The sequence below is a fragment of the Podarcis liolepis genome (assembly GCF_965112155.1).
Source record: "Podarcis liolepis genome assembly, chromosome: 2".
Classification (NCBI taxonomy): domain Eukaryota; kingdom Metazoa; phylum Chordata; class Lepidosauria; order Squamata; family Lacertidae; genus Podarcis; species Podarcis liolepis.
In genome coordinates this window covers 77,233,144-77,250,886 of record NC_139555.1, presented here as the reverse complement: position 1 = coordinate 77,250,886, position 17,743 = coordinate 77,233,144, and the positions used below count along the sequence as shown (strand labels likewise).

At 41.2% G+C, this 17,743-nt stretch overlaps 1 protein-coding gene across 1 annotated transcript in view; it reads right to left on the bottom strand.

Annotated features, from left to right (window-relative positions):
• Positions 1-17,743, bottom strand: part of SLC6A11 (solute carrier family 6 member 11) — a 96,194-nt gene that overhangs the window by 16,515 nt on the left and 61,936 nt on the right. Inside the window, exons 8-11 of the mRNA XM_083488993.1 lie at positions 6,652-6,755; positions 2,904-3,028; positions 2,623-2,735; positions 1,323-1,460 (exon numbers count right to left, since the gene is read on the bottom strand). Of these exons, the coding sequence (XP_083345119.1) occupies positions 1,323-1,460; positions 2,623-2,735; positions 2,904-3,028; positions 6,652-6,755 (480 nt within the window). The remainder of the gene's footprint in view (positions 1-1,322; positions 1,461-2,622; positions 2,736-2,903; positions 3,029-6,651; positions 6,756-17,743) is intronic.

Here is a 17,743-nt window from a genome sequence, read left to right as displayed (position 1 = left end):
GGTCACGAAGAGTCGGACACGACTAAACGACTAAACAACAACAACGAAGCAGATGTTTAGGAAGAGGCCAGGGAGTGTGAGAATTTCAGAGACTATTCTCAGCGAGAAAGGCAACATGTGCTATTCTTACCTTATACACTATAAAGAGGTGTCTGTGTGAAATATACTTGGAGTCGAGCATGGATTTCATGCTCTTTATTCAGCTCAGAGTAGTGAGGAATGAATGTGCCCCCAAAATATCTGCTTTATATACATTATTTACACAATGGGCCGCACGCGATTGGCTAATTCTGCGATTCTCCTGTAGGCCAATCAGGTTGCGGATTCACTTCCACCTGGAGCTGGATTGGGTGGCTCCTGCGGACCAATCATACTGCTGCATTGTTCTAGGACCAATCAGACTGCTGCATTCTGGACCCTATTGTTCTAGGACTAATCAGACTGCTGCTTTTTGGATCCTATTCAACTCAGTACATAACACTGTGAAATGTTTAGAACACACTGTGCACACTTGCAGTGGAGCAGAGCTCTTTACAAACACAGCATCTCTCCTCACAGCACTTCCTACAGTTTCCAAGTGACCAGAGGGCATCATGCGGACATTCTAGGAATTCCTGTGAGGCTGCCAGCCTATATGTGAAGAGTCCTGCATTGCTGCAGAGCACCAAGCCACTCAGCTCGTTATTTCAAACTAGACTAACAATATACCTTAGAGCCAAAAGCAACAGATGACCATGTTCAATTGCCATATATCAGATAGGGTGATGTGTGAAGTAAAAGGCTCCCTTTGCTATGATACCATAATGTTTGTTCCCATATGCCCTCCAGATGCGACTGCAGTTCCTTTGAGGATTTTTTAATCTTTCCAAGTACGTTGTATTTTGTCACAGAACAACATCTGATCAATATTTTGTTGCTCCAGATGTTTATCAATCCTCAGATAGTTTTGCTTAGAATTTCTAAGGCTGTGCTCACATTGCTATTTACTGCAGTTCCAGCGCACTCCCACTGCTAGTTTTCAAAGCTGGGTTCACAAGATGTTAGCCACAACCCACCTGTGTCCTGTAGCTCTTTGATGTGTTTTGCTTGGAACCAACTTCCATCAGATTTGAAAAGGGAAGCCGTGGCTCCACTGTGCTCTAATTCAGGTGGCTTTTGCGTATGTGCACATGATGACATGTGCGCAGATCAAAGTTCCACTCAGCATGGGGGGAAATATCACTTAGTGTTTCAAGCCACTAGTGCGAACATAGCCTAAGTTAAAAAAAGAATGGAAACAATTTTCTTCCCCACCATTATAAATACAAATAAATATATCTTACCTCCGTTAACATGATTAGACCAAGGAAGAATGATACAATCGAAAGAGCAAGAATCAACAGCTCTCGTCTGTATCCCCTCCGGAAAACCTTTGGGTACATATCTACCACGGCTGTCACGAGACTTTCAACACACACAAACTGGACAAAGCAAATGCAGAAGAAAAAAATGACATATAGAGTAAATGATCTACAGTACCAGTTCCTCAGCACATGTCAGTGCACTATATGCTTTAATTTTTATTTTTTGCATTATTTATAGCCCGTTCCTATATAGAGCTTTAAATATCACCACTAAAGATAGCACCTAACTTGCCATACTTGCTCCCACCTGATAAGAGCTCTCTGAATGCCTTTCTTGCAGGATGGCATTTCCTCCACGCTGATCACAGGGAAAGTACTGCATCAGGCATTAGGCACTACATTAAATGACAACCCTGTGACATGAGTAACCTGAGGTAGGTTGGTTGGCTGGTTTAGTTAGTTGGTTTAGTTATTTAGTGGGTTGAACTAGATGACCCTTGGGGTAACTTCAAACTCTGTAGTGCTATGAGTCTATCAGTGCTCAGGAGCTATCAGATAGCTGGGATAGCTCAGTTGGTAGAGCATGAGACTCTCAATCTCAGGGTCAAGGGTTTGAGCCCCATGTTGGACGAAAGATTCCTGCACTGCAGGGGGCTGGACTAGACGAACCCTTGTGGAACCTTCCAACTCTACAACTCTATGATTCTATGATTTCAGTTGATATTTCTCATGTCTAATCCAATACTTCCTGAACCATGCTGCTAGCCTGCTCTCGCCTTAAATGTATTTTCTGCTCTTTAGTTCATTGCCCCAGTCTTGCTAGAACCCATCCATATGAGTGTCTCCAAAGTGAGTGTGTAAGACTGTATAAGAATGGGTTCTGTACTTTAGGATTTCCAACCTTATGCAGCAGGGCTGTGTGCATGTGATTCCCCAAAACAGCTGCATTCCAACCAACTAGCTGTTTTGGATAAGAGCTAGATGCAGTCCCCACCACTTTAGCTTTTAAAGAAGGGCTCTGCATACTCATGTCCAGTATAAGATTGGGGCTCATAACTTTTCATTCCTATCTTATAACCTTGCTTCTCACTCACCTGTGGGCGACACATTAAAATAATAAAATAAACTGAAGTACAGTGAAGCAAGAATTCAGCAATATTAAGCTGGCGATTTAAATTAGTTTTAAATTTAATTTAAAGTTACAGCTTGATTTAAATTCAGATCTCAGCTTAAGTTACACCTGGAAAGGATGTTCTAAAATGTCACCTTTGATCCATACCTGACTATCTAAACCAAGGAATATCAGCATCATGAAAAACAAAGTTGCCCATAACGGAGAAAGAGGCATCATTGTTACAGCTTTTGGGTAAGCAATGAAAGCAAGCCCAGGTCCTGAAAAAAAAAGAAAAGAAATTAAATAGGAATTGTTTATATGGTGGTCTTGCACAGTGGGGTGTGATATAAATTTAACAAATAATACATAATGATTAAAGTACACAATATCACTAGTATATCAAATACACTTTAACATAATAATAAATGTATACTTTTAGTACTTACCTGATTCTGCAACTTCTGCTATGGGCACTCCCTGCTCATACGCCATAAAGCCAAGGACAGAAAAGATGGCAAAGCCAGCCACAAAGCTTGTTCCACTGTTCAAGCAACAGAGCATAATGCAGTCTCTGTGGAAGAAAGAGCAATTCGCTTGTTCTCAGTGTGCGGCTTTGCTTCACATATTTTTGGGCGGCTACGACAGCTTTGAAATTTGGTACACATGTAGATCAAGACACCACAGTTATTAGAAAAATCAGACAATGAAACAAGTGTTTTGGTCACCGTAGAGCAGCAATAGTGTTCCTTCCCCTCTGCAGAGGTTTTATTATGGTTTAATCTTAAATAAAGTGGCCCTAGTTCAACCCAACCTCTGTGCCTGTCTCTTTATTTGGCCATCAAGTTGCGATTGGTGGACTTTGCCAATAGGCAGGGCTTCCTCACTGCTTCCAGTTCTCCACTCAGTATCTAGTAAGACAACTTCCAAATCACCCCTTTGTGGATCTGCAATTATTAGCTTCATGGGCCTCAACATAGCTGACTGCATAGTGATGCAGATATGCTTCAAGGTCAACAGAGAAAACTCTTAACCTTAGAAGAAGTGACACAAACCCTTCAGAGATAATATACTGTAAATGCAACAGCGGTACATTTTAGTATTTGCAATCAATATTTATGTGCAGGGCTGCTGCCTGAAGCAGGTTTAGAGTCAGCTTTGTTTCCAGTGACACAGGTAAGCAATTTTTTTTATACTGATAAACAGAACAGGCCCAAGACATTTTGGCACATGAGGCAAACCACAAAATGGCATTCCCCTCCCTGCCAGGGAAGAAGATGTGAGGGAAGATCTACATCAGGAACAAGGGAGGAATAAAGATTTACATCGGGATCTGCTGCTCCTTTGGAATCTGCTGCCTGAGGCAGTTGCCTCACCTTGCCTCATGGGTGATCCGGCCCTGCTGATAAACCATCTGTTTTACCAAAGTGGGAGTAAATGTTTACAATACAATTTGTAATTTCACAGTACAGTGGTACCTCGGGTTAAGAACTTAATTCGTTCCGGAGGTCCGTTCTTAACCTGAAACTGTTCTTAACCTGAAGCACCACTTTAGCTAATGGGGCCTCCTGCTGCTGCTGCACCGCCGGAGCACGATTTTTGTTCTCATCCTGAAGCAAAGTTCTTAACCTGAGGTACTATTTCTGGGTTAGCGGAATCTGTAACCTAAAGCGTATGTAACCTGAAGCGTAAAGAATCTTACATTTTTACAGACTGGCTGCATTAAAAATCATTATAATAAATACCACTGACTAGGGGGAAATGCTAGACTGTGCTTCAGATATATGTATCAGTTACAATAACTGTATGGCATCTGTTTAAACTGGATATTCCTCCCTTCCTATTTTGCATAATAAATAGACCAACAGACCAGCTGAATTTGTAGTTCAATAAACATGGTGAATGAACAGGATAGTGGGACTTTGCAGCCTATGAATAAAAGTGACACTGACTTTATTTTTGCACTATATTTCAATTTCCTTATAGCAGCTTAGCAGCACCCGATTTTCACAAAACATCTTAAACTTCCCTACCAGAAACCTTAGTATGTTTTATGCAAATTTTGTTAGTGACTAGGAATTGGGATTTTAAAAAGGTAAAATTTGAAGGTAGAATCATAGAGTTGGAAGAGACCACAAGGGCCATCGAGTCCAACCCCCTGCCAAGCAGGAAACACCATCAGAGCACTCCTGACATATGGTTGTCAAGCCTCTGCTTAAAGACCTCCAAAGTAGGAGACTCCACCACACTCCTTGGCAGCAAATTCCACTGTCGAACAGCTCTTACTGTCAGGAAGTTCTTCCTAATGTTTAGGTGGAATCTTCTTTCTTGTAGTTTGGATCCATTGCTCTGTGTCCGCTTCTCTGGAGCAGCAGAAAACCTTTCTCCCTCCTCTATGTGACATCCTTTTATATATTTGAACATGGCTATCATATCACCCCTTAACCTCCTCTTCTCCAGGCTAAACATGCCCAGCTCCCTTAGCCGTTCCTCATAAGGCATCGTTTCCAGGCCTTTGACCATTTTGGTTGCCCTCCTCTGGACACGTTCCAGTTTGTCAGTGTCCTTCTTGAACTGTGGTGCCAGAACTGGACACAGTACTCCAGGTGAGGTAAAATAATATCAGATGCATTATGAGTCTAATTAAAATTCATGAAAAAAATATTTGGTTTTTAATGTTCTCAAAATATCATAGTTGATTCTCCATCTGAGGGAATATCTCAGCGGGGATTAAGAGTCTCATGGTCTGACAACTGAGCTATCCCAGGATAGAAATAAAATTCTCCCATGTGGTACAAATCTTTTTTTTTTTAAAAAAAAAAGTCTGTATACACACACAATCTTCTTAACAAAAATTATAATTGTAATGTTTACCTAGGTAATGTAGTTTTTATGAAGAAAAGCTGCTATAAATAAACAGACAAACTGGTCCCAGAATCAAATGAGTGATCAATCACTTAATAATATACCATAGTAGTCTTAAGAAAGAACAAGCAGATGATTATTTAGAATTATGAAAGATGAAACTAAGAGGTGAATTAAGGGGATGTATCGTGTGCTGGCTATACAGTTAAAGCGGATAAGCATTAAAGTTTACACTAGAGGGAGCCAATACACCACTTTCAAATTTCTTTATGAAATACAAGGTTATTGTCACATGGCGGTACCGAGATCTTATGGCTGCTGTGTTATAGCTTTTTAAAAGTGTTTATGAAATGGACACTACTCTTGTTCTATCCGTTACCTGCCATTTTAAAACACTCAGAAAATCAGCATTCTCCAAAGGGTATACTATGTAAATTTTTCATCCCCAAAATATGTTACCAGAACCACTAGTCATACCATGTAATTTAATGTACTGAAAGGTGATACCACACCTGCAGTGAATACTGACCAAATTCACAATTTTATACTAGTATGGCACCAATGCTAATGTACCACCATGTGGAATTCTAGATTAATCTTTGTCATAAAAAGGCGTTGGGCTGTTAGAATTCCTGCTCCATGTAGCCATATATTTTCTGAACAGCACAATCCTCTACATGTCGACTCAAAAATTAAGTCCCACCCTGTTCAGTGAGGCTTCCTCCCAGGTAAGTGGATATGACTGAAATCTAAGTACATGAAAAAATATTCACAAATGATAGAACTTGTGCTAGTTAATTTTTGTATAATGCATGCATCATACATGTGCCTAAAATACAGTTAACGTATTATCTATTCTATATTTATCTTTATAACTTTAATAATGAAACATTAATTCTTCCTCCCAAATTACCGTTTTCAAAAGAAATCAGTTCAAAAGCAAAGGGATCAAGTAATGCTCAGAACCCTTAAAATGTCATTGTGGGAATAACAGTACTCAAGTATGTTCTGTGTATCTAACTAGTATATATTCAGCTCTATGCAACTATTCTACTGTACACATAAAATAACTTTTGAATGCGCAAATGAACTTCTCCTTCCTCTCCTTCCCTTGCACATCCCCTAAATCTGCTTTGGGAGTTCCTGCAACCCTCCAGCAAAGATTTAGCGGCGGAGTGGGGGGCATGTGGGGAGAGGGGAAATTCCATTGCAATCACAGAAGTTGTTCCTCATACACAATTATTTAGTTGGGTACCTCAAACAGTCATGTACATATTTGCCAGACTAGACCACTCAACAGAAAAAATAAACATGACTGTAATCGTGTATTACCTGTAGCAGTTGTTATTGTAGTTGTTGTAGCTCCCTAAGGCTGTCAAGCACCCCAGGCAGATGGCATAAGAGAAAAATATTTGTGTTCCAGCATCCACCCAGACCTGCAAACACAAAATATAGGAATAATTATAAAAAGGTTTTTAAAAAATCCTTGTTACTATAAGGTAAGCAGATCATAAATTATTAGAAGAAGCCTTGAAATTAGATTCTCTAGTGCTATCCAGTGTTTTGGGGTTTGTTTTTGCAATTCACTTGAAATTGCAAAATTACTTTTTTTCAGACCAGTGTAATAGACTTGAATGAGGAACTTCCTTCATGGCTATATAACGGTTATCATCATTCTGTTTCTTCTCATTCATTCTGCTGTTTGTCACCCATACAGTATCAGAACCATACCATATCCAGCGGGTTCAAACAGCAGTGGCTCACAGTTGATAGACCTATCCCCTGTGAATTTATTTACATCTCAATTTAAAGTAATCTAAGCCAGAGGCCATTGCTACATCTTCTGGCAGTAAATTTCATAAACTTCTTTTACCTCTCCTGAATCTACTGCCAAGCCACTTCATCGGTTAACCCTCAATTCTAGTAGTGTGAGTCCAGGGTCGCAGGTTCGATCCCCATAAGGGTCAGCTGTATATTCCTGCATTCCTTCCAACTCTTATGATTTTATGAGTCACATAGATATACTCTACCCACTGTCTCCATGCCATGCACTTCCCATCACCATTTTCCCATGGCAACTCCAGCCCCTTCTCTTTTATCATTTCAAGTTTAACTATACAGTGGTACCTTGGTACTTGAACGGCTTGGCTCCCGAACAAATTGGCTCCCAAACGCTGCGAATCCGGAAGTGAGTGTTCCAGTTTGCGAACGTTTTTTGGAAGCTGAACGTCCAATGCGGCTTCCACAGCTTCTGATTAAGTGCAGGAAGCTCCTGCAGCCAATCAGAAGCTGCACCTTGGTTTTTGAATAGTTTCGGGAGTCGAACAGACTCCCAGAACAGATTAAGTTCGAGAACCAAGGTGCTACTGTATTCTTTTTTTAGATGAAGCAACCAGAACTGCATACAGCTAGGGGAGGACTTTGGTCTTTCAAATTTTAGCGGTGCCCTGTGCAAGGCCAAAATTTGGTGGCCCTTGTCTCTTGCCTTCTGTTCTGCTCAGTTCATTACATCATAGTTGTGACACCCAGTGGCGCCCCCTAGGCTCAACGCTCAGTGCAGTGGAACCAGTTGTGCTACCCAAAAGCCAACTCTGACACAGCATTCCAGATGTGGCTGAACTGTAACTTATTCTTTGATGAGTATACTATCAGCACTAACATATCTTCAACAGCTTTCATTATAAGTAACTTGTCCTAAGGTTTCATGATAGTGTCTAAATAAGTGACAATGCAGTCAAATAAATAAAGACAAATATAATGATGATTGCTTAAAATTTGTGAATGTAAAAGTTATGGTCAGCATCAATGAACTGTAAAACCATTTCTGCTTCTTTTGTCGATCACAGGAAACTGCATTTGGAACTACAGGGAGTTTCAAAAGCATTTTGCAATATAGCATACAGGTCAGCTTCCCAGAGAGAAAACAAAAAATCCAACCATGGATAATACTCCTATCTAGCAATTTATTCTATTTGTAGACCATTTAACCATTAAAATTTCAGGACAAAATGCTTAATGCAAGATAGAAATTGGATTGAATTACCAGTTGTCTCATGGAACTCCAAATCATAAAAAGATAAAATGTATTTTACATGTAAATTCCAAGAGGCTCCGATTTCTCAAGTTGTTGAAAGCTGGAAGTGTTTCTGTTTTGAAGCACTAGTACGATCACATTTAACTTGTGTCACAAGTTAAAATGGTTTCACTGCTGTCATGATGAGTAAAATATAGCTGATTATATCTGTAAAATGTTCTACTTCATAGTGAGAAAAGTGGATACGGAACACATTTTAACTAAAAAGTCTGGAGATCTCATTTCTTCAACAGCAGTTCTCTACATTGCATGGCAAACCAAAATGGATTTTTTAAAGATCATTTGTGGGCTAAAGTGGCCTCAAATTCTTGAAAATAACATCTCACAATTCTTTAATTAGGTGGAATATTGCAGCAATATTTTTTGTTTACAATGCATTTTCAAATATACATCTTGCCAATGCCATACTGAAGCTACCTTTGGAATTAACACTTGTATCAGTGGAGAAAAATTGATATGTCAGAATTGCTGTAATGTCATATTTGCCAAATAGCTAGAGGGACAGGAGAGGAACATAATTGTTTTGTTTTGTTTTGTTCTTGTTTTTATTACGTTGTATGCTTGTTAGAATTGATGCTTTTGAATTATGGTGCTGGAGGAGACTCTTGAGAGTCCCATGGACTGCAAGAAGATCAAACCTATCCATTCTGAAGGAAATCAGCCCTGAGTGTTCACTGGAAGGACAGATCCTGAAGCTGAGGCTCCAATACTTTGGCTACCTCATGAGAAGAGAAGACTCCCTGGAAAAGACCCTGATGTTGGGAAAGATGGAGAGCACAAGGAGAAGGGGACGACAGAGGATGAGATGGTTGGACAGTGTTCTCGAAGCTACCAGCATGAGTTTGACCAAACTGCAGGAGGAGGTGGAAGACAGGAGTGCCTGGCGTGCTCTGGTCCATGGGGTCACGTAGAGTTGGACAAGACTAAATGACTAAACAACAACATGCTTATTATGCTTTAAAAAAACAACAACCACCTTGTATTTTATGCTGTGAACTGCCCTGAGATCTACGGATGAAGGGCGGTATACAAATAAATAAATAAATAAATAAATAATAATAATAATAATAATAATAATAATAATAATAATGTCTGCATAGTCTATAAGGAGGACGGTATCTACTAGATCAACTTGATTCCATAAACCTTTGCTACCAGTCCAGAGACCACACTTTTGGAAGCTGAAAGAACAATGAAATTGAATAAATCATTTTGAAGCCATTTTCGTCTAATTTTTTTCAGAGGGGGTACCAGCCTCAGAACTGAGAAGGGACATGTGTACCTTCCATGGAAGAAAATGAAGAAGTCGACCACAGAGAATAATTTCCCCATCAGGTCCGCGCCCCAGCCATACCCCCAGCTCACCTGCAATTGGCCTTACAAGTAAGTACCTAGCCACCAGTGCAGTGAGAGGAACCAGGAGCATCACCTCCCACTGTGCCAAAGACTGAGGAAGGGAGATCAGCCCTGCCATGGCATCGTTGTGGCCCCAACCACCACACCCAGCAAAGGGCTTTGTGAGCCGAGTAGAGCTGGGAGCAGTGGTGCCATAGTGACATCAACAAATGACACAGGACAGGTGTGTTTGGGATTGAAAAGGCCATAACTTTGTTAATTACAGATGTCAATTCATGATCCCCCAGGATCACCCAATGGGGCGTTATGGACAAAAACCACCGCCCAGGCTCCCTTAAGGTGATACTCCATGGCTGCAGGGGGAGAAGGGACGAATCTCTGAAAACTCTGCATAAACTAATTCTTCAGGCAGGAGTTCAGTTTGGGGAGGAAGCCTCCACTCGGTTTTAAAGAATTTTCCCCTTCTAATCAGCCCACCATACCTCAGCTTCCCTCCCAATTCAGCAGGGTTCCTGAATCCTCACGGTGGGGTTTCAGAGGCTGCTATGAAGATATTGGGATGAGGAAGTCAGTTTAAACCAACCCTGTAGATTTTACCATTTTTACGTAGGTTTGGAAAGAGTAAAAACTATTATATATAATATTTTGAAGCTCCAGAGAAAGGGGGTGGTAAAAATAAGTCATTCAAAACTTTTTTTTATAAAAAAGTGATCACAACAAAGCTGCAAATTACAAAGTTGGAACTACAATGGATCTATTGAATGTAATGAAGTGACTTGAAGAGATGAAGTGATATCTTTGAAACATGCCATCATTGCCAGCTGCTTTATATATCATGGTTGTAAAATACTAGAAACAAGGAAATCTAGCAGATCTAACCAATTTATCAAGCGTATTATTGGAATGTACATTTGATAGCGTTGATCGCAAAGATCAGAAAGCAATGCTCACAAATACATTCCTCAGTGAGTATAAGAATCTACAAGGGGTTAATATAATAAAGGAAGGATTGTTATGTGATGTTCATTTGGTATGGTTGCCATATTTTGAAGAGCAAAAAAGAGGACACTTGCTGACTTCCACTTTTAACTATGGATTACCATGACAACTCTCAATTTACATACCCATGAAAAAGAGGACGTGTCCTGGAAAAAGAGGACATATGGCAACCCTACATGGCAACTTAATAGTACAATTCACATGTACTATTAAGCCAAACTAATCAGAAATTAATAGTTTACAACAACCAGAACAGTGAATAATTTGCCATTTCCAAAGATTTCCTAGTGATTTCCTGTTTAACTTTTCTCTCTCTCACCCACCATGCCTAAATAAGAACTCTAGGTATTATGAATCACACCAAAAATTCTGTGACAAAATTTTGCAGTGTGAAGTATCTTCAGGATACTCCATCTCCCACCGGGTTTCTCAACCCTCCTCCCAAAAAACAGTCACCGTTCTCATTGGAGATTTGGAGTCTGCTGGTGAGTCCCTCTTGTGTTATTATATATGAATTATTCCCGAAGAATAGAGGTTGAATAGAGATGAGTCTATCCAATTTATGAGATAAAGACTCTGGGGTTGCGGAGCTCATCTTGCTTTACTGGCCGAGGGAGCCGGCGTACAGATCATGTGGCCAGCATGACTAAGCCACTTCTGGCGAACCAGAGCAGCGCACGGAAACGCTGCTTACCTTCCCGCCGAAGCAGTACCTATTTATCTACTTGCACTTTGACGTGCTTTCGAACTGCTAGGTTGGCAGGAGCAGGGACCGAGCAATGGGAGCTCACCCTTGTCGCGGGGATTCGAACCGCTGACCTTCTGATCAGCAAGCCCTAGGCTCTGTGGTTTAGACCACAGCCCCACCTGCGTCCCTCAATTTATGAGATACTATAAAGCGTGTTCTCCTTCATGGAGAGCACGTGTTGCAGTGGGGTCTGACAGGCCACCCCCTCAGTTGCTGGGTGGGATTCATTTAGATGGTCATTGGCAGTGATTGGGCTGTTTGGGTTACTGGGCTAATTTTGATGTTGCCAATTTGTGGGATGGCCAAAGGTTTTATGTGCAGGGCATGCAGCATTGAGCGTTCTCTTTTGCAGTGTGTACCGGATCACTTGCCCTCCCTCCCTTATTTAGGGCTCTTGCGTCTGACCTTGCTATGCCTGTCATGGGGTCATCTGCTTTTGGGGCAGGGGACTGGTAGGAATTTTGTCCATTTGGTTGATTGGCTGGTGCCATTCGGTTTTTGCCTACTGTGTAGCAAATCGTCACGACTTGTAAGGTTGTGTTTAGGCATTGGTTAATTTTTGGTTGGTGGAGGGGATGTGGTTGGCAGTGCCTGCCCCTCCAGTGCTGCTGCTGCAAGGGAATTCTGTTAAAGGAATCCAGGGGCTCGCCATGCTTTCGTCCAAATCCTTGGCATGGGGCTTGGGCGACGCAAGCCCCTGGGAACATGCGGAGAGAGGTGAGGGTCTGGTGTCTGAAGTCATTTCTGTCCCGGGACGGGGACAGATAGTCGGAACCAATGCCTAAGCAACCACTCACATTTATGTATTTTAATAAAGTTGTGGCCAAAATTATGCCAAAAACCTTAAACAAAAATTCTGTGTGAATTGTGATTTATTTGGGGGTGGCTTGGGGACCTTGAAACGCAACACAATTCTGGCATAACTAATCAAGATTTTTGTACTGGGAAAGGTTCCACCACACCCCAGTTTTACAATAGAAAAGAAGGGACATAGAGAACCTGCTCTCTTTGACTTTTGTTTCAGTCAAAAGTCAGCAAATATTTCAGAAGAGGGTATGGTGAACATGACTTTGCTCAAACTGGAAGGTGAGATTCAAGGACATTGTTGCAGTTGTGGAACAAGCTCTACTTGTACAATGGGACTTCCCCCCTAAATCTGCTCTGGAGAGCTGGGCAAATCCTCAGAACAGGTCAAAGGGGATGCAGGAAAAGAAGAGTGAGGCAAAATCCTACTCCATGAGCACCAAGGTCCTCATGTGCATTCCCCGCTCAGTGCTACATTGAATTCTTCCCTATGAGTTTAAGTGTAACATGCATTGCATTAAATTGAATACCATGATTTCTGATGACTGATAACAACTTCTTACAGTTAAACGTGTGATTCAGAAATTTGCTGAAGCCATTAAATTTTTGAGTTTCAATACAACAGAGAACAACCTCTACATTTTAAATGTATAATGAATTACTTTATAGATTGATTATACTATTTATACAAAGTAGTGTATGCTCTAATAAGGGACAGGTGGCACTGTGGGTTAAACCACAGAGCCTAGGACTTGCTGATCAGAAGGTCAGCGGTTCGAATCCCCGTGATGGGGTGAGCTCCTGTTGCTCGGTCCCTGCTCCTGCCAACCTAGCAGTTCAAAAGCATGTCAAAGTGCAAGTAGATAAATAAGTACCGCTGCGGCAGGAAGGTAAACAACGTTTCTGTGTGCTGCTCTGGTTTGCCAGAAGCGCCTTAGTCATGCTGGCCACATGACCCGGAAGCTGTACGCCGGCTCCCTCGGCCAACAAAGCGAGATGAGTGCCGCAACCCCAGAGTCGGTCACGACTGGACCTAATGGTCAGGTGTCCCTTTACCTTTCTAGTGCATGCTAGTGCAGTATTCAACCATCAGTCACAAGAAATGTTTGAGAAAAAATTCCCTGCATATTAGTGGCTACACAGATGTTTTCGCCCAACTACAGCATTTCCCTCCCCCTCCCCCAGAGCACTTATAATGAAATTCAGATCTACTACTATATAAAACAGACTCTTCCAGATACAGAAAGCTGTTTACTATGCTTATTTTCATCAAGGAATGAATAATCATTTTATAGTTGAAGACTGACATAAATTATGCATTATTGTTGATGAGGCTTGGCATTATTTACATTTTAAATAGCAATTTTCCTGAAGTTGAAAACAAAAATCTGTTTTTGAAAATTCTTCGGTACTTCTGAGCTTTTCTCTAAGTTTGGGAGGAAGGAAGTAGACATGTTGCTGAGATGTTACACAATTTATGGGCTGGTTGTTGTTGCTGCTGCTGTTGCTGTTGCTGTTGTTGTTTTGTTTTGTTTGTTTTGTTTTAAAGGTCCCAGAGTAGACTACAATGTAAAATACTGTTTAAACAGATAAAAAACTTACAATTAAAAATATCACAAAAATCGAGTGGGTCCTAAAAATGAACATCTCAGCGGTCAAAGGTCAGGGTAAAGAGGCGTATCTGCAGCACCAATGAAAACTGTACAATGACATTGCCAGACAGACCTCTGTGGAGAGGGAGTTCCACAACTCAGGGCCTGCCCAAGATTTTATCTCACAAGCAAACAAGACTTAAACTGTGCCTTCTGTGGAATCTTAAGTGTGGAAAGTGCTCCAAGTATGATCAAATATAAGTATGTTTAACCTTCACCACAGTAATCCAAGCTTTTCATTGCTACGTGTACACATCATCTTATTACACCTTCGGTTTGTCTCGCCCTTAAATGCTGTGATTCAACAGGAAAATAAAGCAACACAAAATATGAACTCTACATTGTGTATATAAATAGCAGCAAATGTGCAGTATTTGGATACAGGACTCATTTTGTTTCTGGGGTTTTACTACCCAGGGGTTTTCAACAACACAGCTTCTGTAAGCAGAGGCTTCATTAGGGGAGAAAACAGAACTTAAATGGTTAGGCATAAAATGGCTGAATTAAGCCCTTTCTTTCCCCCTCTTTTAATGGAAGTGATTCTCAAAAGATTAAAAGTAGGTTAGGGGAATAATAAAACAGCTATGTTTCTAGTGTCTACCTGACAACAGCTTTTGTAGCAGTGAATAATTACATGAAAATCACTTCCTTTCCACCTCTCTTTGGGATTTCTGTGGGTTGCTAAGCAGTCCCTCTCCTACCTTCTGCTAATGTTACTTACAGATGCCAATGAATACAGCATATTCATTATGAGAAAAGGGAACTGAGGGATAGAAGGGCCTAAATACTTGAAGTTTTTTTTGTTTTTGTTTATTCACTGCTGCCTCCAGAACCAAGCACTATAGCTCAAAATACTTTACACATATTTAAATGCTAATTTGTCCAGGCATGATTAGTAGGAACCTATCTCTCTTTAAATGAAGCAAAAAAACCACAAAACTTTATTGGAAGAAAAGTCACACTTGTGTCATGTTTTTGTGGTGCCAACCAATGTAGGAAGTCAGTTGCCAGTGTGACTGTGTCTAGCGAAAAAAGGGGGGGAACTTCTTTATGTAGCCCTTCTGCAATCCTATGTTCTAGCCACTTACCTTGAAGATGCATTAACATTTTTTTCTTTAAAATGTCTAGCATAAACCACAAATACTTGACTAGGGATTGAAAGACCTGTCAATTTCAGTTCTCTTCATTTTTCTAATCTTAAATTCAGTTCTCCACATTTCACAGCAATTTCTGGTTTTGGGTTTGTTTGTTTGTTTGTTTTAAAAAATCCTAATGAAAACCCACCAACATTTTAGTGCAAACTTCTCCTAATAAGCACATTTTTATTTGCAGTTTTTGCAAGCAATTTCTCCTTATGCAATGCTATGACTTTTCCACCAATATATTCATTTTCAGCAATACTTTCTCTTAATGAAAGCATTTTTTTTAAATGATGGTTGGCTAACTGGGATACTAAAATTCAGACAAGTGCAAATTTTAAAGCATGGGGGATTTCATATCCTTCTGGAAATTGTGAATTTGATAGATTCAGCTTTAAATGAGACCTGAATCAAATTTCTCCCACATCTCTACCCCTGATAGCTATATGGGTCACACAGGGAAACAAGAAAGTAGGCTGTTCATTGGCCAGATTATAAAAAAAACAACATTATAAACTATAACCTTCCCAGTGGCAAGACAGAGATTTATCACATTCTTATTTTGAAGTTTGAGCTTGGCACAACCTAGGCTGTCATACCACGCAAAAATGTACTGATCTGAGGCACCTAGGAAGCTGCCTTATAGTGAGTCAGACAACTGGTCCATCTAGCCCAATGTCTTGGAGTATTTGTAAAGAGATACATGAAGTGTTTTAAACCCGCTTTTGAAACTGTAAAAGTTTGACAAGATGTGCTACAACCAACAAGATTCACAACTACAGTGGTACCTCAGTTTATGAACTTAATCCGTTCCAGAAGTCCGTTCTTAAACCGAAGCCGTTCTTAAACCAAGGCGCGCTTTCCCTAATGAGGCCTCCCGCCGCTGGTGTCCTTCCACCATTCGGCTTCTGTTTGTAGACCAAGGTAAAGTTCACTAACCGAAACACTACTTCCGGTTTTGTGGAGTTTGTATACTGAATAGTTTGTAAACAGGGCTGTTCTTAAACCGAGGTACCACTGTACTTATTTGAGGTAGGAGAGGCAGATTGCCTTTTCAACAATTTGTGCAAGTTTTCTCTGACTGTCATGTACCCTCACATGTAGACTTCTGGGGGATGCATGCCAGTGGAAGGTGGAGCCAGAGGCAAAACTGGGCAGAGAAATGGATATGGCTTTCACCTTTGCATAACAGGCTACATTCCGACCACGCAAAAGTCGGGTTTACATACCTACACATGGCATGTTCGCATGCACACACCTTCTAGGCAGCCGAAAGGCAAAAGGCATTAACACAGTTCAATAAGACATTTCAGTCAGGTAAAAGCACTTACGAGGGCTGCTGAGCAGGGCCAGTGAGAACTGTAGCCAAGAGCTGGATAGAGAGGCTTGGAAAGTGACATATGGTTCCCCAGCTCTACTTTAGAGGAACAGGCTGCCGCAGAAGCTGGTGAACTCTCCTTTCACCTTTAAAAGGTAAGGCTGGATTGACACATATCGGGGTTTCTGTAGCAGTGGATTTCCTGCACCAGCAGTTTGCTGGGTTTCCCAAACTTGGGTCTCCAGCTGTATTTGGCCTACAACTCCCATCATCTCTAGCTAGCAGGACCAGTGTTCAGGGATGATGGGAACTGTAGTCCCAAAACAGCTGGAGACCCAAGTTTGAGGTCTCATCCAGCTCTATGATTCTGTTCTTATACCTTGCCTCAAGGGCTCCACATTCAAAACCCAGCCCCAGCCCCAGCTGGGGATGCATACAAAGAAGAGTACATCACACAGGTACACAAGGAAAGAGGGAGCTCCATGCTGCAAAATATAACTGCTTTAACTACTTTTCATTTCTTTTCCCATTCCCTTACTCCATTCCTTGCCACTTTCTTCATGAGCAGAAGCTGAGAGCAGTGCCTACCACACGGGTTAAGCAATCCTCCCTGCATGCAGACAAGCTTTCCATCGGTGAATCGGAGGCATTCCCTTTCTGTCACTACCACTACTGGCCACAGACTCACGAGCAATTTCGCTTTGCAGAATCATAGACCAGATGCATGGGGCAGAACAAATCATTACTGCACACAAAGGTGTATGTGGCTGTAGTTCCTTCCCCTCAGTGGGGTGAGAGGCTGAGTCAGGAGCACTGGCAGAGCTGTAGTTTCAATCTAAACCATCCTCAGAAGTAGTACAACTTTTAATACATTGTAGTAGCAGAGTGTGGCCCACTAAAGCAGGGAAATCTTCATCCAAACAGGACTGCAGCTGGACCACCATCCAATTTATCCAATCTTGCACCTGAGTAGTGCTGCATTGCTCATAATGGGTCTAACCTTCATCTCTGAAATAAACTTAATGGTGCTTTTCTTTTCCTGATATGAAAAGAATGCCCACCACTTCATCTTTGGAGAGGATGCCTAAGGTGAAAGGCAGGCTTTCTGCTTAACTGGGAATTAGAAGAAAAAGCATACATGAAAGGGGGGGGGTGTCTACGAAGCCCAAATGTTTGAAGAGTTGCTGGCACTTACTGAGATTCAGTTCTTTTCACCACTTCTTCAAATAGAGGGTTCATTTCAGCTCACCAAAACAAACTGAGCCATTCCTCTGGGAGGAGGCCGAGACTAGCTTAGCTCTACAGTCACTGATC